The following is a 25,698-nucleotide window of genomic DNA, read 5'->3' as shown; positions in this document are numbered from 1 at the left end:
AAAGTTTGGGGACCACTGCCTTACTGTATGAAGTTGTAATCCAGTCCTGTTTCTCATAAGATTACTGGGATGGAAAGCCTTACCCACCATGAGATTTGAATATGTGTATTTCCTGTTCTTCAGCCTTGAGTTGGGCTATATCGATTCTTAGAATATTTGGGTAAAACAAACTTTCAACTAATGTATGTTTATCACTTGCTCTTCTTTTGCTACTAGAAGACTAACCTCTCTTAATATTAAGGCTGATGTGCTGTATACATTGAGGCTGTGACAATACCAGTATCACACATTTAAAAAACCTTTTTTTTTTTTTTTTACATTTTTTATAGCAAAATGAAAACACAAAGCCGACGAACTCTTTGGTCCTTTTTAAAGGGTAACTCTCAACTCCAATTTGAGCCTTTGCCCTACCCTTTAAATTTGTTTAAAAAAAAATGCATTCAGGTGGGAAGTTATGGGTGGGTGGGGTGGGAATTGCGCAAATATTTATTTTGGTGGTGGGTAAATGTAGTTGTACCTGATCCCAACACATTCTCACTAAAGCATACTTACCAGAAGTCCACAGACACACTCTGATAATAAAAATATGTGCATTGTAAGCAAATACGGCTCTGGACAGTTAGCTCACTATCCAGAGGTGCCGAGTTCCTGACATCTATTGCTACTTGATGTTAGTTCAAATCCCATGGGGTGGATTTTTTTTTTTTTAAATGTGGTGGTATTGTGAAAAGTGCAATCACCTTGAAAATGAAGGTTAGGGGCTCAATCCAACCTGTATTGCAGTATTTACGCAGTAGCTCTTTTTCCAATGGTCAAATGAATTCACAGATTGGTCTTGGATACTGTATAAAAACCTACAACTACTACCAGTGTGACCCCTGGTAGTAGGCTTTCACTTTTCAGAATTAGAAGTGTGTGGGCATGGGATGAATATTGTAAATAGAGGATTTAAAAAATGATCTCTGCCCTGTGTGGGATTCAAACTCACATTTCTAACTATGAGCCAACTGCCTTTGCGGACTGCACCATCAATCAGTTATAGCAGGTGAGGAAAAAAATGAGGTGATATGACCACCATTGTCATTTATTTCTTGTTACGATTGATGTAGTTATGAATATGAACATCATATAATCCTCATAGCCTACATATTGTTTCTTAAAACCACATAGATATGTATGAAACGGTAAGCAAAAATTTGGGGTCGTATATGGGTCGTATGTGTGTCATTCAGAAGGTGAATGGGAAAGACAAAATATTTAAGTGCCTTTGAACGGGGTGTGGTTAGTGCCAGGCACACCGGTTTGAGTGTCAAGAACTGCAACGCTGATGGGTTTTTCACGCTCAACCGTTTCCCGTGTGTATCAAGAATGGTCCACCACCCAAAGGACATCCAGCCAACTTGACACAACTGTGGGAAGCATTGGAGTCAACAAGGGCCAGCATCCCTGTGGAATATTTTCGGCACCTTGTAGAGTCCATGTCCCAACGAACTGAGGCTGTTCTGAGGGCAAAGCGGGGTCCAACTCAATATTAAGAAGGTGCGCCTAATGTTTTGTGCAGTCGGTGTATATCACTTTTGCAACGAACTGTCAAAAGGATAACCAGAATTGAAGTGTGTCAGTATAACTAAGCCTAAAATGTTTTTCCATGAAAGTTACTCTTTAACCTCCTGTATGCAAAATATTGTGTGCTATAGCTTGTAAAATAAACAAATGTGACTCAATGACACCATGATGATGTTTATTTCCAACATTACGGCTGTTTTCCTAAAGAAGTTAAATCCGCTTAGTGTTTTGTTTCCTTGCCACAATACTAACGAGTATTGTGATACTGCTATCGTCCTGGCCCTAGTATCAATGCTCTGGTACAGTCTACAGCCTCTTTTCCAGATGACACGTTATAGGGCCTGTTACACAACCTCCCTCCAGTCTTCTGTTGAGTTGTACATTTTGTGAGTGATATAATAAAATAGTGCACTTACATAACATGCAGGGAGTGACGCCATCAGTTTTGATAAATTATTTAGTCAGCCTTTTGTTTCAGAGGAATACTTAAATCAAAAGGATTTGACTCATAATTTCGGTTGGTTCTTTGCGCTGAAGTAGAAGGGCTGCCAGACAGCGTTCAGCACTTTGTCGGTACGTTTTCAGCTGTTAGGACTTTAATGAGGAATTATATGGGCCCGGCGTCAGTTACGTCACAACTTAGTTTTTCATGACTGAGCTTTGTAATTAAAAAAATATATATTGATATTAAGTAGGCTATTGTTAAAGTTTGATCCCACTCTGGCAGGAGATGTTGTTTTTATGCCATGCTTTAGGCTCAAAACAGGACGCTTGGGACCTGTTTCAGTTTAATGGTCAGCAATGCATAAGACAAGTGACATACATTTCAGTGATTTGTCCAAAAGGAAAGTAATGGCTGGAAGTGCATGGTTTTATAAAGAGAGAAGGAGTTGGCAGAAGGAAGGAGAGGGAGGTGTGGGGGGGGAGAACCCAGGCCAAACCCCCATCTCCTCACTCCCTTCAAGGATTAGAGTGAAAATGCTTCCCGTTTTGGCCCAATGTGTACCGCCTCTTTCCACTGCTCCAGTCCCTCCACAAGCGCTCTCACCAGACATGGGGAGTCCTTCACTACTGTGAGTGTTTATGTTGCTCACTGCTTAGCACATCACCTCCAGAATATTCCGATGAAAAGGCGCAAGCGGTAAGTTATGGGGGATTTTATTAGAGGCTTACGTGATGGATTTGGCTGTTTGGGGGTTCCCCCCAACCCCTCTGCTGTACATGGTGTGTTGTAATTGTTAGATATTACTGCACTGTCGGAGCTAGAAGCACAAGAATTTCGCTACATCTGCTAAACACGTGTATGTTACCAATAACTTGATTTGATGGGTAGAAACCAATCTCCGGTTTGCTGGCTGCATGGGTTCTAATTTGGGTTTTGTTGTGAGGCCCCAATTTGCATTCGTCGTTTAAAAAATTTGCCTGCTAGTTAGTATTTTCCATGATATGTAAGGTGTGCTGATGTACTGTAGGCACGCTACTTTCAATGTTATTGTACTTCTACTGCTACTACTATGTGGTTTTTCCATTTCATTCTTTGTACATTATTTCTATTGATTTAAAGACAATGTAAGAATCTTCTCCCTGTGTGTGTAACAGGCAAGACATGATCTTAAACTATTCGAAGGTGTTAGACCTAGATAGCAGACTTTTATGCTCTCCAGGATTTAACCAAATGCATTGGCTTGTGGGTACATTTGCATGAATAGGCCTACATTTTATTTGTTTTCGTAAAACGCTGGCTATTTAATTCCATATAATGCTAGAATGGGCACTTCTCCTGCTCTTTCCATCTGGTCAAAGGGCACCTTGAAGTGAAGATGTTTGAATGTTGAGACTCCAGAGGAAAATGGCAGCAGTAGTATATTTGCTGAGTTGTAATTGATGTATGGTTTTGTAGCTCCCCTGAGTGGACAGAATGGTCCATAACACAGTCCCTCAGTCCCATCCACTTGGAGCACAACCAGTTCATTTACAGTCAGTTTCTTTTTTCCTTTTTTTGCCTGATGGTCTGTGCTGTTTGTTTAATTCACTCCCAGCTATTGAATACACCCGAGGGGCAGTTGTGTAAAGTACTTAAGTAAAAACACTTTAAAGTACTACTTAAGTATTTTCTTTTGGCATCTGTACTTTACTTTACTATTTATATTTTTGCCAACTTTTACTTCTACATTCCTAAAGAAAATAATGTACTTTTTACTCCATTTTCCCTGACACCCAAGAGTACTCGTTACATTTGGACAGGAAAATTGTCCAATTCACACAGTTCTCAAGAGAACATCCCTGGTCATCTCTACTGCCTCTGATCTTGCAGAATCACTAATCACAAATACTTTGTTTGTAAATTATGTCTGAGTGTTGGTGTGTGCCCTTGGCTATGCATAAATAAATACGTCTAGCAAATTTTGCACTCTGGTTTGCTTAATATAAGGAATTTGAAATTATTTATACTTTTGATACTTAAGTATATTTTAGCAATTCCATTTACTTTTGATACTTAATTATATTTAAAACCAAATACTTTTACTCAAGTAGTATTTTACTGGGAGGCTTTCTCTTTTACGTGAATCATTATCTATTAAGGTGTGGGGCCTTACTTTTACTCAAGAATGACATTTGAGTACTTTTTCTACCACTGCCGAGGGGTATACTACGAAGCAAGTTAGGTGTACTCATTTTTTATTTATTTTTCTAAAGCGAACTAGCTTCAGTTAGCTTCACATTCCATCTCAGGCTTCATCCATACTACGATGGTGGATATTGCTCGTCTGCCTGCCGCTAACTCTATCTAGCAGGCTTGTAACTGCGCATGCATGTCTGACATGGCTCGTCAAATGCCAAACTCTTCATTGAGACAGTGCTGAAACACCAATCCATGGGCACGTCACTTTCATTTGAACCGAAAACGTTTCTTTCATTTAGATATCTTTCAAATTCAGCAGGGTATGGTGTGAAATATACTTTTAGAAGTGCTGTCTTTTATTGTGTTACTTTGGTGTGGTTATCAATGCACGATCACCTTTTTTTTTCACACTCCTATGATAAAATAATTTGTAAGTCATTTCAAATGCATTTGTCATTACTAAAGTGCTAGTTATCTTAACAATATATATTTTTTTGTACACAAACACATTTTGATTAGAAAAGTATTATCTGTTGTCTTCATCAAATGAAGTGGATGATGACTCAATATTTGCAAGAGGGAGGGAATCGGATTTAATTGATCCTCAACTCATGGCTCAGACACTTCATTTAGGATAAATGTAGTTAGCCCTGATTTAGCCTGCCCCGGAGCAGGTTAGATCTGAAAGATTCATTGCCGTAGACATTTACCTGGCTAAAAGGTGAGCCACATTCATGGTACCGGTTATCCCAAGTTGAACAGTTGACCAAACTTACTTCGCCAACTCAAACTACATTCGTAGTATAGGGCTCTGACCTGATTTATTTTAATTTTTTTCTGGATCTGTTAATGTTGTGTTACTGTTTAGCCAACTACATTTTCTGGTCAAGCGACCATAATCTTCAGGCAAGTAAAAACTGCTCCTGACTGGACGGACGGGCAAGTAAGTGCCTTTTTGAGAACTTAATGTCAATCCCTGTAGGGTTTATTCCATGTTCTCTGTGAGTGAATTGTCTGGAGATGGGCAAACACACACTTGAGTTGGCAAAGTGCAGGCTGGCGAAACAAAACACTTTTCCCCTCTGTCTGAATACACCAGACTGGATCTCAACATGTGTTTATGGTTTACAATGTTTTAGGCTACCTCCTGAAACTTGTATGGGCATTGACTACACAGTATCTTTTAACATACCTCTTTCTCCTCTTCTGTTTTCTTCTCTTTTCCTAGTTCCAGGTCTCGCTCCCGCTCCAGATCTCACTCTCCGTCCCACGGCAGGAACTATCCCACCAGAGACTACCAGAACAACCAGGGTTACCAGGGTTACCAGAGAGGCTACAACCGCGGCTTCCGCAGACCCTTCTACTTCCGCGGTAGAACCCGGGGCTTCTACCCTCGCCGTGGTTACCAGAGAGGAGGGAACAGCTATGGCTACAGAGCCAACAACTGGCGGGGGGGTGGCTACCGGGACGGGCCACACCGCGACCAAGATCACCACGGTCCGCATAGCCCCAGGAGAGGCCGCTCACGCTCCCGCACTCCTAGGAAACGCTCGGGCAGCCGCAGCCACTCGCGGTCTCGATACTCTGACCGCTCGTCCTCCAGGGGTTCTCGGTGGTCTCGGGGGCGCCACAGCTCGTCTCGCTCCCGCTCCTCATCCCCGCGGCAACGCCGCAGCAGCCCTAGCTCGGGGAAGCCCGGCTCCAAGGATGTAAAGGACAGGCCTACGCCAGCAGAGGCCAAGGGGGATACCGGAGGAGGGACTGGGGAGCAGGCAGAAGGACAGGGGGGAGAGGCCAGTAGTCAGGATAAGGATTCTGCTGGGAAATGGCAGGGTCTGAGTGACTATGACACCAGCCCCAAACGCAGCAGTCCTGCTGTTGGTGCCAACCAGGGAAAATCAGAACCCAAAGGGCCGTTGTGGAGAACCATCGGCAGCACTGGCAGTGCTCCCTCCACCAACAGCCCACCGGGCTCCACCAAGGCCGGGCCAACCGCCTCCTTCAGCGGGTTTGGCTTCCTTGGCAAGGAGGATCCCACCAGGGCAGATGATAAAAGTGCCATTTCCTCTGCTTTCAAAAAGTATGTTCCGTACTTCCCATTACATTCTGCTACATTTGTCTTTCATCATACCTGTTTTGTTTTATTTTCTTTAAGTTGAGTTTTCTTCATCCCAGTTTGTGATTAAAATTGTTCAGTCTGTGCCCAGCTACAAAGATCCTTGGAAGAATACAGCTAAAACTGTATGCCATTGTCAATGGCAGTCCTCTTCTCATTTCAAATGCAAGTGACAACATTTAAAAAGTCGCTGGCTGTTGTCCTCTGCTATGCATTGAAAGTAGGTTCAGTTGTATGAAATCCCCCTAATTGTGGAGGTGGTTATTAAGTATAATTATTACAATACCAGACCTATGCTATTGTAAGTCTTACATGTCATTCTGTGGTGTTGTCAGCTCTATGGTTGTGCTGTCTTGTTTGTTTCTTTTCTGTTTGTTGATCATCCAATATTTGGACCCCTTGTGACGAAATGCATTCGAATTTAATCAGTGCCCTGTTAGAAAACTGGGATTCTGTAACACAACTAGACATTCTCCTTTGTATAACGTGGTAAAGGTCCATTTAGTTATCTGTCTGATTGTCCAGGTTCTTGGCAGAAAACAAGAGCAAAAAGCAGCAGGCGGCGGCAAAGTGGGAGAATGGCCGGGACAGGGACCAAAGCACCACGGACGGAGACGGCAGAGAGAAAGGCAAGAGCAGGACTAGCAGTGGCCTCTTAAACATAACAGCAGCTTCCTTCAGCTCCAAGGCCGATAAGTCCCTGCCCTTCCTGGACAAAGCTGAAGAGGCCTTCCTCAAGTCTCAGGCTGCAGGGAGAGAGAGGGAGAGGGAGGCGGAAGAGGAGGCCAAGCCCAAAGGAGCCACCCTGACGACACGGGACGTGTTTGGGAAGTGGGAAGACGAGCCCCTTTACTACCCCCCAGGGAAGGACGAGGAGAGACTGAGAGACACGGCCGAAGACGTGGTGGAAGACCTGGAGCACATGGAGGAGGAGCTCTACCGCAGCCGCAAGCAGGCCTCCAAGAAAGAAGAGAAGTCCAAGAAGAAGGAGAAGAAAGACAAGGAGAAGAGCAGTACGTCCCCAGCCATAGCAACCGTGGCCCTTAGGGGTTCAGGTAGCAGGGAGAAGGACAGGCCCCTGGCCCTGTTCCCCGTCTCTAGGGTGGAGTCACCCCTACCCAGGCCCTCTGGAAAGAGGGATGACTTTGAGCTTAGTATCAACTCCTTTGACAAGATGCCCAGGTAAGCAGCATTACCATTATTGTTCATCAACAGACTGCTTGGAGGGTTAATGTTTTCTGAAAATATAATTTAACACTGGATAGTTTTTGATCTGCCTGAAAGTTAAAAATGTTATGGAACTCATCACGGTCTTGAACAAAACAGTTTTGTATCTGCTTGATCCACCTGGTCTCTCTTTCTCAGCTCCTCCTCTGGAGGTCTGACCAAGGAGCGTGGTATGTCCAGGGATCTGGTACATCCCGCTAAGAAAGATCACGGAGAGTTCCGTTCCATCTTCCAGCATATTCAGGCGGCTCAGCTCAGACGCAGCCCCTCGGAGCTGTTTGCGCAGCACATTGTCACCATTGTGCACTACATCAAAGGTAAGGTCTCTTATTGGGGACCATAAAGTGCTGTCTATGAAGCCACAGACACAACAAGGACAGCAGTGGGGTTTAGCTTTGAAATATTCACTAGTTCCATGGACTGTTCAATCACTTGTCCCTTTGTAGGATTTGACGTAAATCTACCAGCCACTCAGATTATTTACCAGCCAAAATATATATTTTCCGCTAAAATTACTATCTTGGGTTAGCTATAAACATTTTTGGTAGGAGCGTTATCTTCTCTTCCTTAGCAGTTGAAACTCAAACATTGAAAAACAAAGTCTCACTTCAGTAGACTTTCGCTTCAAGTAAACTTTCATGCCTGTATGCAGCGTTTCTAAAAATGAATCTTTCACTCAGTTCTTCACGTGCGCACAGCCCAGCCAGGTAGTGTTGCAGCACAAGGTGGAATGGGCTATATAGGATTTGTAGTTCTTTGACTTTGTGCAATTTTACTGTAAATGTGGTCATACTTGACTTTTTTTTTATTCACAAAAAGGCAAGTGAAATGTTTGCACTGTGGAGCCCTGACCACCCGCCAACGTGGCTGGTGAAATAGATATCTTACCCGCCAAAGTCTAATTTTAGGCCCTAGTCTGTTAGAGATGTCCATTGACTAGAAAGACTATATAAATATTGTATCTGTCCTCCATTTGCAGCCCAACATTTCAGCTCTTCAGGCATGACTTTAAGTGAGCGATTTGCCATGTACCAAAGAAAAGCCGCTGAGATGGAATTGATGAAGCCAAGGAAGAGTCCAGAAATCCATAGGTAAGGCAGTCTTTCTCATAACTGTGTCAGCCAGTATTGGCTGCCTTCTCTTCAGATTGCAATGAGTTTACGTCAAGCATTCAATATAGCTGCAAAGTTGTGTGTTCAACAAATTAAATACTCTCAAATACTTTGACACTATAGTGTGTTAAGTACATGCTTTGATGAAGCCATATCCAACTCACCTTGTGCCTTTTCCTTTTGTGTTCTCCTCCAGGAGAATCGATGTCTCTCCCAGTGCGTTTAAGAGACACTCTCACCTGCTAGAGGAGCTGGAGGACTGCAGCTACAAGGTGACCGGCCTTTTTGACATTTGATGTAAAAATTGAAGGTGATTGAGACGATCCAAAGCAGCAGTGTTCAGCTTGTGCTTTTCTTTTAAAGGAGATGCATAAGTCTAAATCAAAAGAGCCCAATTTGTGTATTGTAATCCCAAGCGAGCCCCCCAGCCTATGAGATATGGTTATTGAGCGGGTATGTACGTACCCAAGAAAAAGCTAAAAGGAGGTGACTTAAGATGCTGTGTCCAAGCCTCTCATGGGACCCTAAGCAATGCCATCGTAAGTATTTCTCCTCAAACAAGCAACATGTTTTCAAGTTCAGTAAAAATGATTTAGTTTTTAAAGGATATCTTAAAAGCATGCTCCTGTTTTCCATGAGTGTGTAGATGTCTGTTGATGTGAATGTCTGTTACTTGGCCAAGTTACTCCGTTTAATAAAGCCTTAGAAAATTAACTAAGATTACATTAACACACGTGATTGATCTGTTTACTTGAGTACATCAATTCAAACTACTTTGATATAGAGCTTAAGTTATTTTTAAGAAAACATTTCAAGATGGCCTTAGCTCTCTGGAGGGATGCGTTTATTGTGCAATCACCAGCAGATGGGGTGCAATACTACAAACACACACCTTCCTTATTTCACTGCATGTTTTTTAATTTTTTTTACTTAATCTTTGATATATATTCATAGGTTGCACCTCAGTCACTCAGTCATGCCATGCCATTGTTATGAACGTTCTCAAGATGCCCTCGTGATAAGCCCAGTCATTCTGAACGGAGGCTAATGACTGTTTTGTTTAAATTATACTATAGTGACCTGGAAATTTGACATTGCTAAAGTAGGCAAATATTTTGTAGGCAGCAACTTTGCCATCATTATCATGCTGTCAAATTTACTTTAGACAGATGGAAATGTCATTATCTTGCAAAGTTTCTCAAAAATAGCTAGCAATGCTAATGTTAGCCAGCTAAAAACTGGTGGTCTTCCCTCAATCTCAGCTAGCTAGCTAATGTTATACTGCATCTAAAGTCAATCTGGCGACATCACAATGATGACTGTTTTCTTACTAATTATTTGTCTCCTTTTGAGATGTGATTGTATTTCCAAGACACTGTAATGCACTTCTGATGAAATCTTCATTAGCGCTCATTGACAATGCATTGAATAGAATGCTCAGTCGGGCGTCAGTCCTAAAACGAATGTTCAAAACAATATTGTGACAAAACGTGCAACCCATGAAATGGAAAGGCATCATTACTTCATTATGTTGCCCACTTCTAAGTTGTGGTATCGGAAGTGGCAAATAACATAGACAGTATTTCCATATCTCCACAGGATCAGGGTAAAAAACCTAAAGGTGACCCAATGGACCTGCGTCTGGATATAGAGCGCCGTAAAAGGTTTCCTGGGAAGGAGCCTGGGCAGCATAAACGGGACGGGGGCAAGGGCTCCGGAGGCTCCCGAGGACCCAGCCAAGAGAGGTCCTCAGAGAAATCTGCCAAACACCACAAGAAATCCAAGTAGGTTTATTATAGTTTACTTTAAAATCACCTCCCCATAGTCTCCTCCGTCCCTGAATTGTTTCTTTCTTTGAAATGTGGTTATATAAACTATATGCATGTCATTTTCTCCGCGATTTCATGTTCAGCACTTAAAATATAGATCCAGTTAAAATGGAGTCTAATTGTAATTTCCCCTTTTACCCCTCTCACTCACAGAAAAACCAAGAAGAAGCGTGATCGCTCTCCATCCTCCTCCTCTTCCTCCTCTTCTCCCTCTCCCTTCAGAGGAGGGTTCAGAGGTAAAGACAACATGATGGGGGAGGAGATGGAGCACATGGACCAGGGCTACAATAAACCTCGCTTCGGGCCCCGGGACTACGGAGGCCCCATGGATAGGGGTCTCCCCCGGGATTATGAGGGCCACATGGAGAGGGGTCCCCCCCGGGATTACGAGGGCCACATGGATAGGGGCCGAGGACGTGGAGGAGGATTTGTAAGTTCTGCTCTCTGTGTGACGTATTCTACTGTTTCACCTAGCCAGCCTACTGTATGGACTGGAGTGCACTATGGAATGACTTTGATTGTCTTGTAATTTTCTATCTTTATAACTTCGCTATAGACTGTGCTTCTCTGCTCTGTTCCTTCCTCCTAATGATGATGATAAGGAGAATGAGGAGGATGATGATACTATTTCACACTTAATCCATACCTGATTACTAAAGGTAAAGTAATACTCATGTGACATTCAGAAACACAATACTCAAAGCAGAAGCCTGACTCCTCCTTCTCTCCACAGCCAACTGAGAGCCCCTGGTGTTCTCTTCTGCTTGCTCGCTCTCTCCATCTCTGATGTATTTGATCTTTACATTGGGACTGCTTTCCTGCTGCTATAATTTTTTATTCAGGTCCAAGCCCTCAGTCCAAGCCCTCAGTCCAAGCCCTCAGTCCAAGCCCTCAGTCCAAGCCCTCAGTCCAAGCCCTCAGTCCAAGCCCTCAGTCCAAGCCCTCAGTCCAAGCCCTCAGTCCAAGCCCTCAGTCCAAGCCCTCAGTCCAAGCCCTCAGTCCAAGCCCTCAGTCCAAGCCCTCAGTCCAAGCCCTCAGTCCAAGCCCTCAGTCCAAGCCCTCAGTCCAAGCCCTGTGAATATTGGAAATGATAATAGTTGATTGTGCTCAGACTAAGTTTCTCCTAGGTACAGATCTAGGATCAGCTTCCCCTCCCTCAATCCTAACCTTAACCATTAGTAGGGGAAATGCTAGATCAGTGTTTATGGGCAACTTCACTCTACACCCCCAGTCTGACCCTGTTTGTTTTGGTTTCAGCTCCCCAGAGTGAGAGGAGGTGGAAGGGGCTGGAACAGGGGCAATTACCAAGGAAACAACAACAGCAACCCCCCTCCTAATATGAGCAACGCCCCCCCAGAGCGTCCGCCAGATGAGGAGTGGGACCCAGAGTACACTCCTAAGAGCAGGAAATATTACTTTGTAAGTTTCAGCATTTACTCTTTATTTAAGTATACCATAATTACTTTTTTTGTGTGAGCACTTCTCTGCACAATATCCCTAGTGAATTTGAATCCAAATAGTCTCTCCTAACATTCGGAGCTGATTTTGGTTCTGTGTTTCCCAGATTAGAATATGAAAACATGGTCTTGATTCTGTTTTCAGTATTGTGAAAGGTGATCATCTTAGCTCTTAGTGACATTAATGCAAGACGTATACATGTTAAATCTGGAATCGGTAGTGGTGAAACTGCAACGTCCATTTGCGATATTACATCAAAGACGTAGTTTTTCCTCGGACAGCATTGCATGAGCGATAGAACAGCAGAGTATGTTCTATGATATTTTATTACCATGATGTAGAATGCTCCTCTGCCCCGTTTCAAAAGAAAACAATAACAAATGTACTTGGGGCGATCAGTGGCACTGTTTCACCAAATGTGGATCTCGGCTTTAATAATGAACATTAATACATGTTAACACATTTTAATTTGCTGATGTTGTCTTGGAATCCTTTTCACTGATCTGACTGTTTACTTATTTGGCAGCATGATGACCGAGAGGGAGAGAAGACGTGGCTGGAGAGCCGCGGCCGAGGGGCCTTCCCCCGCAGCAGGGGACGCTTCATCTACCGCAAGGGCGGCAGCAGCCCCAACAAGTGGACTCATGACAAGTTCCAGGGGGATGGGGAGGAGGGGGGCGAGCATGGGGAGGAGCACCTCACAGAGATGGACCATAAAAACAACATCCAGTCCGGAGACCCCTCAGCCTCCAAGCTGTAGTTGACCCTTCCTTCCTCGAGAGCTTTCTGTCCATCTGTTTGAGGTCATCTGATTATCTGCCGTCATCTCTGTGTAAGCTTGAAGAGCCTAAACTCTGGCTACCTGCCCTGCACCTAGTCAGTCACAGCATCAGAATGTACATGGTTGTTTTCCTATCGTTGACTCAAGCCACTTTCAGTAAGGGTTATATGGGAGAAAATGTTTCATTGAACTTGAATTAAGGGGCGAGCTACTTTTTAAAAAATGAATTACTACCAGTAATTTGTATTTGTTTCTGGGTGTTTTGATATGTAAAGATGTGCTTTGTTTGTCTTTTTATCTGTATTTGCTTGTTTGTTACGAACAATAGCAGACTGGTTTCCGATCGTCTCCTGTGGGATATAATACAAAACAGGATTAAGGAGTTGGTAAGCTAACTTGCCTACAGTAAATATTATGAAATAAAAAAGTTATTTATTTTTTGAGTAAATTAGACCATGCCCAGATTGAAATAGGCATGGTCTAATTGACTCAACAACCAAAAACGCATATGTTAGTTTAGCTTTCTTAATGAACCAGAATATCTGTAGTTATTTCTGGTTGGCTAACTCATTGATCCTGCTTTGTAGTATACCCTTCTGGGTCCTCTGAAATGGTTACGTTATTGTAGCTACGTTGATTTAAAGCAAAGTAACTTTCCTCAAGACATAAAAATGACATGGATTTGTGCCTTAAAATTGATATTCATAGTGATATGTATTGCTCTATATACTTTCGTCGCACAGCTTTTCTGCTGTACTAGCTAAAGCAAGCCTTTAGCTTAACAGTTGTTTTGGGCAGTGCTAGGTTTTTGATGGTGTTTTGCATGACACTTTGGTCCCATGGGGTGGTAAGGTTAGAGTCCAATCTCTACTGTGGGTACTGGGCTCATACTAGAACTGGGTGATGTGGACAAAAATCCATATAATGATAAATTGCCTGAATTGATGCGAGAACGGTACATTTCTAACAATGTGCACCACAGTTAAAATTTTTAAAATGTTAATGATTTTTTTAACAACTAGTTTGATGGTTGTAGCCATCAATTATCCCATTAACAATCACCCATATTAGCAAACTTTATTTCAAGGTTCACATTTCTCTACTATAGGCAACTTATCGTATTGAACGATATCAGCAAAATGCCTGCGATTTGATTTTCGGTTTATCGTCCCAGCTATTGCTCACATACCAGTATGTCCTGCCATGTTGAGAATTCTCCATCATATCCTACATAAGCATTCACATTACCACCAATACTTCTGGTCTTCTACTTGTTGGGGGGTTGAGGTTGTTTCTGTGTGGTTTGTTCCCATTGATACTTCCTGTTTTTAAGCATCAAGAGGACTTTCACTGTGTAAAATGAAAGGTCTGCGACAAAAAATTATTTTGTTTCACAGCTGACAAATGGCAGGTGTATGTTCGTGCCTGTGTCATAATTTTAGGTAAATCAGTATTTAGATTTTTTAAATAAATATAATTATAGGAAAAATAAGTAGTTATGTAACAAACAAAATTATTGATATTGAGGCCTTTATCTTGGGAGTTTAAATGTTTTAAATATACTGAACAAAAATATAAACGGAACATGTAATGTGTTGGTCTCATGTTTCATGAGCTGAAATAAAATATCACAATTTTCCATACGCACAAAAAGCTGATTTCTCTCATTTTGTGCATAAATTTGTTTACAACCTTGTTAGTCAACATTGGTACTTTGCCAAGATAATCCATCCACCTGACATGTGTGACATATCAAGAAGCTGATTAAACAGCATGGTCATTACACAGGTGCACCTTGTGCTGGGGACTATAAAAGGTATCAACATGTCTCAAGTTTTGAGGGAGTGTACAATTGGAATGCTGACTGCAGGAATGTCCACCAGAGCTGTTGCCAGTGAATGTAATGTTCAATTCTTGACCATAAGCCGCCTCCAACGTCGTTTTACAGAATTTGGCAGTACGTCCAACCGGCCTCACAACAGCAGACCATGTGTAACCATGCCAGCCCTGGACCTCCACATCCGGCTTCTTCACCTGCGGGATCATCTGAGACTAGCCACCTGGACAGCTGATGAAACTGAGGAGTAGTTCTGTCTGTAATAAAGCCCTTTTGTGGGGAAAGATTCAGTCAGATTGGCTGGGTATGGCTCCCCAGTGGGTGGGCCTATGCCCAGCCATGGCTGTGCACCTGCCCAGTCATGTGAAATTAGATAGATTAGGGCTTAATGAACTTATTTCAATTGACTGATTTCCTTATGAACTGTAACTCAGTAAAATAAGTGAAATTGTTGCGTTTTTATATTTTTGTTCAGTCTAGAATAGCAGTTTATGGGCTTCATCATTTTCGTCCTTCCGTAATGTTCTACATCAAAAGGTAAACCTATACTATTGAGGTTATGGCACAAGATGACATAAGTATAACTTTTCCCTGTATGTGGCAAATAAATACTGTCAAAGTATACTTGTTGGTGGAGCATGAACACAGGTGAGTAGACGTCGAGGAGCAGGTTTAGTCAGCTACAGTGCAAGACTGCTGCTTTGTGCAGTCTTCCCCAAGACTGCATTGTGTCCATACTGTATGTATTGAGCATACTGTAACTGTAGGACTCTATTCTTTGTTTTTACGCTCTTACTCGAAACAGAAGCTGACATCTTTTCTACTGTTCCCTCAGAGATTTTAAGTACTTGTCATTCATTTTCAATAAATATTTTCTCTGGTTCACTTGAATTGTTTTGTCATGTACTACTTGCCTTTTCCTTCTGCACTCCTCATTTCAAGTTCTGAGTTTTCAACATTCTTAAGCTTGACCTGTGATATCAAATGCCTAATGGAAAATAAATAGCTCTAAAAGTTGTACACATCCACGGTATTTGTTATATTGCAATTCTTTGGACTTGACAGGATATATTGTAACATGTCTAACTAATTTTAGACATGAGTGCCAGCTTAGTACAATTTGATAAGGACTACAGGAATTTAGCTGTGGAATTTGGTAATGAGCACATACTCGATATGTGACTGCAGACTAGTTGTGCGCGGGTCAGCTGTTTGTTCACCTGCAATTGCTAATAACCCATCCATCACTTGTGCAGACTGAAGTTACTTAACCTCAAAAGCAAACACGAGTCACTCACTCAAGCTATATTCAAGGAATAAATGCCAGCCCAAATGGCACCCTATCCCATAGTGCACTACTTAACCCAAGCCCAAGGTGTTGGTCAAAAGTAGTGCGCTATATAGGGAATAGGGTGCAATTTGAGATATACACCAGGTTTGTTTTCTATGGCTGTTGTAACAATCCCCAATTGAAGTAGTAACATTTTTAACAGCACACTTACTGGCACTGGACATGAACACTCCAGTCATAACAAGTAACCTTTTCATTCAGCATAGAACGGTTTGGGTTTGGAGGGAAAAACTCACCCAGGGAAGCCAAAAAAAGAGGATCCCCTGGGACATAGCTGGGATGCACTGGACTTTGCACAAGGGAAGTAGTGCCTTGGTAACTGTACAGTACAGCACAGGGTATGTCCAAAATGACACCCTATTCCCTATATAGTGCACTACTTTTGACCAGTCAAAAGTGGTGCACTTGGTAGGAAATAGGGTGTCATTTGGGGCACAAAACAGTTATCTTGCCTGGGGACAAATGACCTTTTCATAAGTCCTGAACAACCTCTTCAGGAGAGAGCGAGAGGCTGCAGGGAGTGTGGAAAGGGAAAACAGGTGTGCATCCCAAATGGAATCATTTAGGAATTTGGTCAAAAGTAGTGCACCATGTAGGGAGTAGAGTGCCATTTATGAATCCACAGTGTTGCTGCTGCTATAACAGAGACTGCTGGGACTGGAAAGGAAAACAGGAAGTTACTGGTCAGAGATGGTGGCTAATGAGGGGGGATTCTGTGGGAAGACTTGTAGATTAACATGGAGGGTTGGAGCTTGGAGCTGACTGTGTGGAGCAGCAAGACAACCATGTAAGTCAATAAGCAAATGTTAACATACATGAGACAGCGATATTGGTGGTTGTTTCTCTAAGCTGTCTGCATTGTAAATCAATGTGTAAATGTCCAGTGGTCATGAAATTCTACTTTTTATTACCAAAATAAAAAACGTATATGGATACTCATTGAAGTATAAACATAAAAGCGTACATTGTATTGTGCAACACATTTGCCATAGTCATACATTAATGAAAAATGTTGAAAATACACATTGAATGAAAAGATGAAGGTGAATATGTGCCTGCCCAGTAAAGTCCTCTACAGTCTCTGTCTGAAGTAGATAAACCATTATAAGTTCAGGGTTAATAAAATGTTAATATGTCATTGAGTCACTTTAGGTGCTTTAGAGGTAGTGTACCCGTCCGATGGTCCCTGTCCCAGTGGCCAGTATATCAGGCTGCCCATTTCTCCAGATTTCTCTGACGATGCGCTCCCTCTCCTCCAGTTGCCTCGCCCTCTCCAGCTCATCCGCCGATGCAAACACATTACTCAAAGTACCGTTTGATTGGCTGCTGCGGTTGCTCATAGGCACCGCAGTTAATTTAGGGATCTCAACCTCCTCCCCTTCTTCCACATCCACTTTCTCCTGTTCCTCATCTTCTTCGCTAGACTTCAGCTTTCTCCTCTCTAGGGAGTGGGGAGCGTTCTTGTTCTTGGTGCGACCACGACGGGTGCTACAGGCGATGCCAGTGACCAGGAGGCACAGGGCCAGGAGCAGGCCAAAACACACACCCATCATGAAGTACAAAGCCAAGCTCTCTGGGTTGGCTGGATGGGTTTAGGAAAAACAGTTTAGATCACTCACTTACATAGCCTTGTGAAAACAGATTGTGTGAGCTTGCAAGATCAGGTTGGTTTTGATGCTATTAGCTACATTGCCAGGGGTTCAGCCAATTATTTGTTTCATTTCAACTAAATACAACAGCATGTGAATTGACTTTAACAATGCCTTGTTTCGTATCAGTTCTTGGCAAATCTCTTCACAAAGTGCCCCTGATGGGTCTTACTTTATAAGCCACTTTCCTTTGGCTGTAATATGAGTGCAGGAAATGAGGAACTTTACACAATATTTGAGAGGTCAAGCATGCAGACACTTTCACGGTACAGGGGTGTCAAGCCAAAGCTAACAGAACACACAAGTCCCTGGAAAGGATTGTGGTTCTACTCAGAGGTTACAGATCTTTCGGAAAGCTTTCTTAAAGCATCAGAATTAATAAAGGGTTGCTTTATCCTAGAACTATAAGAAGAACAAACACGGATGTCTCACCTTTGATGTGAGCATAGCTCGCCATGCTGTTACTTAGCAGCTCCATGTCTTTTCTAATTGGTTCCATTTTGACCTCTGTTTGGTTGATACCATTCACCAACAATATTACGAGTTCTTCTGTTTTGACGACTTCTCTGGTCATCACATCTCTAGGTCTCTATGGTGTCAGTTCCGGGCCCGTCTCCAATACAAGGACCTGTAGTTCAAAAATAATTAACATATCGTCAGAACTGCCCCCACAGACAGGAAACAATCAACATTTCCTCTTCTACTATGACGCCATGTGTCATTTCCAATGGGAGGAACGGACTGTCATTTTGAACAGCCAGCACTCAGTGTCTAACTGTCTGAGCTCATTCTCTGGTCCTTAGGAGTCTCATAAGGCTTAGAAGAGAGTGTAACAGAATGCCTCCACCTATTCCCCACCCAACCATCATCACTACAATTCAATGAGGTCAGAGGTCACTGGGATGTACACATTGTGTTCCTGGTAGTACGTCCCTAGTGCCCCACAGAGGACACCATAAACACCCGGGTCAGTCAGTGTGCTTACTTAACCACTAATTACTTCGTATTTCTGGTATTTCCGTAGCAGTGACCCAGCTATCCCTTTCCTGTGTGCTCAGAGTGGGGGGTTCACTTTTCCCACAGAAACACGTGTTTCACATGCATGCTAAAAGTCTGTCTGTGTGGAGTCTCACAGCGAGGAGGAGCCAAAGAGAAAGGGAAGGAGAGATCTAAAAGACAAATAACACTATACAGTGTTACAGAGTTTGAGAGTGAATCTGGGGATTGGGGGAGGGAATAGGACAACAAAGTGTTCATGAAATCCAATGACTGCTGACTGATTTCCTCCCTCATTGCTTGCATGCAATTCAACAACAGTTGAGGCACTGGCAGAATGTTGCTCTTTAGCTGCGTCTTTCCTCTGGGAGTTTAAAATCATGCCAGCTATCATCAGGCCCATCAGGCCCTGTGTTTTCCCACCCTGATCTTTATCCCTCCGACTCTTGGCAGCAGACCCTGACCCTGTTCACTCTCAAAAGCACATTTTGCCAATTAAATGGTGGCCGCAATTGGCAGCGTTGCTGCTTTGTTGGCCCACAGACTCATGGGAGATGGTGGGCCTTGCCGCCTTGCCCCATCAGGGCCCTGGGTTCTCTGCTTGTAGTTATCTTGGCTAGATAATTGATTTGACTTTTGGAAGGAAATAGCTCACCAACTTCAACCTTGTTTTTTTTCAGGATTTAATGACAAGTGCTGGGAGTAATTTTGTTTTCAGTTCAGTTCATTTAAAGACAAACAATATTATCATTTAATTAGGCCTTGCTTGGCCTCGATTTTAATTTCCCAAATTCTACGAATTACCAGGATGGTGTTTCATCCCCATGAGTCAGGCAGATTGAAAAGGATCAAGGATAGGAAGGCTCTTTTTTTAAAAAGAGGCACAAAAGCTCTCTTCAATTGAAAAATGCACACGCATTCTCCTTCCCCTCCCTCCCTCTCTTTGAATAGCCATGTATACCAAGGCACTCTCCAAGCAGTTTTATCACAAACAACCATAAAACTTTATCACACCCAACAAGAAATGTTACCGTCATAAAAGTTTCTCTCAAAGTCTCAAAATATCTACAGGCTACATACCGGCGGTAACTGGTGATGGCTCTTTAAGTTACACAGTTCTGGTCAACAAATTCTAAAACAGACAGCATTAACACCTACCAGACAAGTTCAATAACTCCTGGAATTAACCGTGGACGTGCGTGTTTATATACCTCATTAAACCCTCTGCTTTCAACCCTACACATTTCCTGCTTGGATAAACCAATCAGATTCAAAGGATGACATTTTAAACCTTTGAATACCTAAGGGAAATTCTACGGTAACACAGACTCAGATTTTTCACTTTAAAATGTATGCCAAACAAAAACCAATGACTACAAAGTTAAACAAACCATACAACTATGTACAAGGACAACTTTTAACAATTTCCACAGAATTTTACAAAAACACATTTACTTGAAGAACAGTGCAGATGCAAAGTTTGGTAACAGAATGACGGCACCAAAAGCACAAACCGTCATTCTGTTAAAATCTCAATATCACTCTGTTGTCGTGGAATTTCCCGTAAGTATTATTCTTGTCACTGGTGCCTTAAAACAGATATAATCCAAAAACACAGTAAGTTTAATGGATAAGGTTGTTGTCATAATACAACAAACATAGAGACAACAAAACTGCCAAAAGCACAAGTGGTCTTTAACAACATACATGTGTGACAGGCTGGGAGACAGACTGCTCTGATCATGTTTAAGTGAGGATGTAGAGGCGGTTTGGGTCTCTGCTTCTGTTGCTGCTACAGTGCCTATAAAGAGTTTTATAGATGTGGCATTATGAAGTACAGACATTAATAAGAGTTAATAACAGTCTCTACTAATAAACCTCCATGCCATGTTGTTACTTCCAGAGTACAGGATCACCTTTTTCGGTAAACTCAAAATGTTTTCCTAAATTGATAGGAAATCAATCTCTTCCATAGAAAACATAACATGTAAAAAGGCAAGAGAATACATCCTCTTGTGAGGACATCAACAGTCGGTCCTACATACAGAAATAGTGACAACACTATTCAACAACACAAGTGAACTGAAACCACTCACTCACCTTAATCTTGATAAAGTCAGTTGAATCCACAGATCCAACAATGATTCTAAGTCTAGACTGAGCAGCTGTCCATCTCTGTGGAAAGCAAATACTGCCACAGGCTGTGAAAAAAAGTGGAGGAGAAATAAGAGGATCTCAGAGGCGTAGAGGAGTAGGAGCAGTTAGTCCCATCAGGCTGTTATACTGCTGGTTAAGATGAGGAAAGATCCAAGGCTCAGGGGTGCTTGACCTGGCCTCTCTGTAAAGTTCAAGATAGTCCGTTAGAGAACAGCCTTCACACGTGCTGCCTCTCTCCTCAACATCAGCTGTGCTCCACCCCCACTGCCTCTCTCCTCAACATCAGCTGTGCTCTACCCCCACTGCCTCTCTCCTCAACATCAGCTGTGCTCCACCACCGCTGCCTCTCTCCTCAACATCAGCTGTGCTCCACCCCCACTGCCTCTCTCCTCAACATCAGCTGTGCTCTACCCCCACTGCCTCTCTCCTCAACATCAGCTGTGCTCCACCCCCACTGCCTCTACTCAGAGAGGGAGGACTGGCCAAACCTGGGCCAAGAGAGGCTGTCAAAAGGGAGGTGTTGAGAGAGAAAAGAAGAGAGAGAGAGGAGAGTGAGAGATGAGCTTGATTAGCATTTATCAAAAAACCCAGAGAGAAATTAGCTTGATTAGCATTTATCAAAAATCCCAAAACAACATTCGTTGCCTATCCCAGATCTTCATACATACATACTTACACTCAGTCTGAGGTATACTTGTGCTGTAGTGAGTGTCCTGTTAACCTGGCCTCTGTGTGTGTGGGCTATCTCCAGCTCTAGGCCATGCCACAGTGAGGAAGCTCTGTTCAGTGTTAACCCAGGAGGGTGGAACAGGAAATAGCTAGTAGACTGCTCTGGGAACAGGGCTCTGGTGTAGTGCTAAAGGAGGAACTGACTGGGGATTAATGTAACTTTTTGTGTTGTGATCTCAGGGGATGCATTCCAAATGGCACCCTATTCCCTATATAGGGAACTACTTTTGACATAAGCCCTATGGGCCTTGGTCAAAAGTAGTGCACTATGTAGGGTATAGGGTGCCATTTAAGACAGACACATGGTTTTAGGGATTTATATGTCCCTAGCAAGCTTTAAATAAACTGTTTCACATCACACCAGTGTGTAGCAGGTACAGTCAGACGGAACATACAAAAAACAGTTGTTTAAATCATAAAAGTTTGTTTATGTGGTTCTTTGTGTTTGTTGTGTAAACCATAGTGGCTTGTCCACATATTTCAGATTGATGAGTTAAACAACCATTGTTTCTTATTATTCCAAGGGACTTTTACAACCAAAATGTTTATATTGAATTCCTCTATAGAGAACTATTCTGAGCTAAACAGTGTTGATGTGGCAGTCAGTCCAGTGGCTTTCAAGAGCAGTTATGTGGTTGTTGTAACTGAGAGCTTTCTCAAGGTTGGTCTTAGAGAAAACATTTGTTTTTTTAAAAGAAGGTTCAAAACCAAAATCATACCACAGCTCAGACCACAGGTCTAACAATAATGGAACGGCATAGGGAAATTCCAGAGATCCAGTGGTGTAACTACATTCTTTATCTAGGGGTTAGAGCATTGGGCCAGTAACCGAAAGGTTGCTGGATCAAATCCCGGAGATGACAAGGTAAAAATCTGTCGTTCTGTCAGAGCAAGGCAGTTAACCCACTGTTCCCCAGGCGCCGAAGACATGTGGATGTCGATTATTGCAGCCCCCCGCACCTCTCTGATTCAGAGGGGTTGGGTTAAATGCGGAAGAGACATTTCAGTTGTATTCAGTTGTACAACTGACTAGGTATCCCCCTTTCCCTTTCCCCCTTTCCCTATATACCACATTCTGTAGGGACATATTGACCCCAGCTGAATTCAACTCCTCCCCTTTGTAGTACACTCTATACATGTAACTGACTGGTAATGGTGAAACTCTATCTGAAATCAAGCGTTAATCTTCTTCTCCAGCCAACACGTGTTATGTCAGACCTGTCCTCTTCCTGACACTGCTAAATAACATACCCATTTAGAAATTCCTCTAAATCCCAAACACCATCGGAACATTTAGGATAGCCATTTCCAAGGGAAACACTTCTTTCTTCCTCTTAGTTTCTCTGCTCAATGCCATTGGCCCCAAGAAGTTCCATCCTGGTTCCGTGACTGCCAGTCCACCAATCACGGTCAAGAGTGAACCAAAAGGCTTTTATGAGTGGGTTCTGTTTGGGAGAGCTAAGCTTTAGAAACAGCCGTTTTTTTTCCCTCCTCCAGACTGGTATTGGTCATAAGTAATCTTTTCCCTGGCTGGCCTGTGGGTAGGGAAGGAGACCGGCCTAGTCGTGAATTTAGAGCTGGTTCCTCAGACAGATGGGCATTGTGGTCTATCCTAGCTGAGGCTCCTGGCCATGTTTGCGTCCCAAATGACACCCTATTCCCTTTATAGTGCACTACTTTTCACCAGAGCTCATAGGGATATTGCACTTCAGTGGAATACATAGGGAATAGGGTGCCATTTGGGACACAGACATGTTCATGGCCAGTAGAGAAAACACTGCCCCCACACAAACACACCCTCACTGTAGTGTAGTGTATGTATTGGGTCCTGTTCAAATTCTATACAATTAAAACATTTCCTTGAATTCATAAGTACAGATCTAACACAATTGGATAGTTGAAAGCAAGGACTCCAATACATAGCTTACAGGATCAACCGTCTGTGATCACTTCAAGGAAGGGACGAAAGGTATATGTAATGAAATAATGGTATACATAGGCGTAACCTACATGGCGTGCTTTTACATCTGCATTGCTTGCTGTTTGGGATTTTAGGCTGGGTTTCTGTATAGCACTGTGACATCTGCTGGTGTAAAAAGGGCTTTATAAATACATTTGATTGATTGATTCACAACAAACCAAATTGCATTGTGCCTATATCAAAACCAATTTCCCCCAAGACAAAAGGCCAATCTAACCAACAAAATATAGCAATCACACATCTTGTCATGTTACCAAACAGCACTTAAGACTACATGGCTTGGAATTACTCAATTAGTTTTGTTTTCTGAAAATGCAATGATTTCTTTAAAAAAGGAATGTTTATTCAAAGTATTTCAACAAGAGATGGAGCAAAACGAGAATCAAAAACCTTTAAGCATCCAAAAGAATAGTCTTTATTTACCAAAGAAAAGTCTTTACAATGCCAACTATTGACATTCTTAAACTTTAGTTGTTTTTTTTCCTTGGATAAGAGGAGAACCTGTCACCCTCTGTGAGTTATAATGTTAAAGCATTATGAACATAAAGACTCAAGGATGACACCTGTAACTTGTGAGAATCAATTCAAATTCATATTCTTCTCTTCTGGAGTCACAATTTCATTAATGAAACAAGGAGAAATTGCACAATTTGAAATGAGTGGCGATGGAAGGCTCCTTGGAGCAACACAACCTCCCCCCTTCTAACCTTGTCCCCTGGTTCAATTGCTAGCCAACCACATACAGACAGAGAGAAAGCCAACTGGTGGATGAGAATACCACTCTTCAAGTTCAATTATTTAATAAATTCAGTATAGCCTGGTCCCAGATCTGTTTGTGCTCTTTCCAACTCCATTGCTCATTGTCAAGCCACACGTTTGGGATGACCATGAGTGACAAGGAGCTGAAACTCAGGTCAGAAAAGTTCAGCCCCTTGGGGCCAATACAACGTCCTCCACCCTTCCAAGTTCAGTTCTTTTTCTTTAGGTACTCCTTCCTGCCCCCTTTCTCGCCGGCAAAGTTGCGAACGCGTCTGATCCTGGTCAGCTGGGTCTGTATGGTCTCCATGATGTCCACGTGGTCGGGGATGTGGACGTAGCGCACGTTCCTGGCCGTGATAAACAGATCGGCCAGCTGACTGAGCCGGCCGCGGCGGTCCCGGTACAGCACCTGTGGTCGAGGACCACATTGGAAGGATTAGGATATACTTTGTCACCAAAGGGGAAAATCGTCTTGGACAATAAGAACGTGCTGCTGCTTCCACATAGAATAAATAAATACATAAAATCTAATCGTGCAACACATATCAGTATCATCATCACTATGAGTGAACATTGGAAAAACGTGTATTTAACACTTCCATGTGTCATCCTCTGGAGTTATTTGTACTTTAACATTATTGTTTCTAAATGTAAAAAACAGTTTTACCCAAAAATCAACCAATCATTCACCTCCTCCAGACGCACGTTCATGAAGGCGTCCACGTTGATCACACGTCCCCTCGCCGTGCTCTCATCCCTCAGGTCAACGGTGGTCACCTCCCCCTGAAGCCCCTGGAGAAGGATCACTAGGCTGTTCTCTGCTATAGTGCGCTCCCTGATCGAATGGGACACATCCATTGGTCCTGCTTAAGTTGAGGATACAGCTAGGGAAAACTATGGAGAGGGAGGAAAGGGTCTGTGTATAAAATGTAAGAACTTGATATTGATTAGTTTCCAAAACGTTTCTTGCAAAAACGGCATTATGGGTAGGCCTATCAAATATTATATTTCGAAATAGAAGGCTCTGGCGCACGCGTTGGATCTGCATTCCCATCTGACGCATGGACCAGAACTACTAATTTGGAAAAACGCGACACCCGTGCGCAAATAAATACGTTCTCACGGTACAGAACATCATCTTTACTTTGGTGGGTTACTAAAGTGTATATATAAGTCAAGTCACTATACATAGAGAAATAATCTCCTAAAGGATTAATGGAAGGCGACAAAGCTAGAGAACTCGTTGTAGTGGCGCGATGGACTAGAGGTACAAGCCAGCTAGCTCACTAGCTAGCAACAGAAGGTGGATAATACGGACTTTACACAAAGCTTGTCAAAGCTAAGAAGCGAGCGTACATTTTGGTTGATTCGTTTACATTCAGGAGAAACCAAGGTTAAGTGTACTTAGAGAAGAACTTCGCAGCTAATCACGTCGACGGAGCAAACTTGAGGATGACAGTAAACCGCCGGAGCAGTTTGATGACGTTTCACAACTGTGTCGTGTACGTCACCACCAACTGCCACGCA

At 42.7% G+C, this 25,698-nt stretch overlaps 3 protein-coding genes across 12 annotated transcripts in view; 1 reads left to right on the top strand and 2 right to left on the bottom strand.

Annotated features, from left to right (window-relative positions):
• Positions 1-15,440, top strand: part of thrap3b (thyroid hormone receptor associated protein 3b) — a 46,240-nt gene extending 30,800 nt beyond the window's left edge. For 7 of the 9 annotated variants that reach the window (XM_014142604.2, XM_014142606.2, XM_014142601.2 and 4 more), the window contains exons 3-11: positions 5,418-6,269; positions 6,831-7,487; positions 7,671-7,849; positions 8,512-8,623; positions 8,841-8,916; positions 10,244-10,428; positions 10,627-10,903; positions 11,731-11,892; positions 12,458-15,440. In XM_014142604.2, the coding sequence (XP_013998079.2) occupies positions 5,418-6,269; positions 6,831-7,487; positions 7,671-7,849; positions 8,512-8,623; positions 8,841-8,916; positions 10,244-10,428; positions 10,627-10,903; positions 11,731-11,892; positions 12,458-12,691 (2,734 nt within the window). In that variant the 3' untranslated portion in view covers positions 12,692-15,440. Of the gene's footprint in view, positions 1-2,334; positions 2,708-5,417; positions 6,270-6,830; positions 7,488-7,670; positions 7,850-8,511; positions 8,624-8,840; positions 8,917-10,243; positions 10,429-10,626; positions 10,904-11,029; positions 11,133-11,730; positions 11,893-12,457 lie in introns of those variants that run through there. The other 2 variants (XR_006758962.1, XM_014142599.2) reach the window with 2 other exon arrangements.
• Positions 15,441-16,787: 1,347 nt separating this feature from the next.
• Positions 16,788-21,109, bottom strand: LOC106570367 (protein eva-1 homolog B). Its single transcript, XM_014142596.2, has 3 exons — positions 20,646-21,109; positions 17,982-18,177; positions 16,788-17,482 (listed from the first exon to the last, which is right to left on the bottom strand). The coding sequence occupies exons 2-3, from the start codon at positions 18,121-18,123 to the stop codon at positions 17,058-17,060; spliced, it is 567 nt and encodes a 188-aa protein (XP_013998071.1). The 5' UTR covers positions 18,124-18,177; positions 20,646-21,109; the 3' UTR covers positions 16,788-17,057.
• A 2,624-nt stretch (positions 21,110-23,733) lies between these two features.
• On the bottom strand, positions 23,734-25,120 carry lsm10 (LSM10, U7 small nuclear RNA associated). Of its 2 annotated transcripts, none has more exons than XM_014142535.2 (2): positions 24,862-25,065; positions 23,734-24,580 (listed from the first exon to the last, which is right to left on the bottom strand). In XM_014142535.2, the coding sequence occupies exons 1-2, from the start codon at positions 25,027-25,029 to the stop codon at positions 24,380-24,382; spliced, it is 369 nt and encodes a 122-aa protein (XP_013998010.1). In that variant the 5' UTR covers positions 25,030-25,065; the 3' UTR covers positions 23,734-24,379.
• Between the last annotated feature and the right edge of the window lie 578 nt (positions 25,121-25,698).

Source organism: Salmo salar, chromosome ssa14, assembly GCF_905237065.1.
Source record: "Salmo salar chromosome ssa14, Ssal_v3.1, whole genome shotgun sequence".
Lineage (NCBI taxonomy): Eukaryota > Metazoa > Chordata > Actinopteri > Salmoniformes > Salmonidae > Salmo > Salmo salar.
This window is presented reverse-complemented; position numbering and strand designations above follow the sequence as displayed.

Excerpts from the sequence above, each read along its gene's own strand:
- LOC106570367 (XM_014142596.2), bottom strand. The coding sequence starts at position 18,123 with ATGACCAGAGAAGTCGTCAAAACAGAAGAACTCGTAATATTGTTGGTG. Across the intron at positions 17,483-17,981 it reads GAGCTATGCTCACATCAAAG|CCAACCCAGAGAGCTTGGCT; the intron begins GTGAGACATCCG and ends AAACCCATCCAG.
- lsm10 (XM_014142535.2), bottom strand. The coding sequence starts at position 25,029 with ATGGATGTGTCCCATTCGATCAGGGAGCGCACTATAGCAGAGAACAGC. Across the intron at positions 24,581-24,861 it reads TGAACGTGCGTCTGGAGGAG|GTGCTGTACCGGGACCGCCG; the intron begins GTGAATGATTGG and ends CCTCGACCACAG.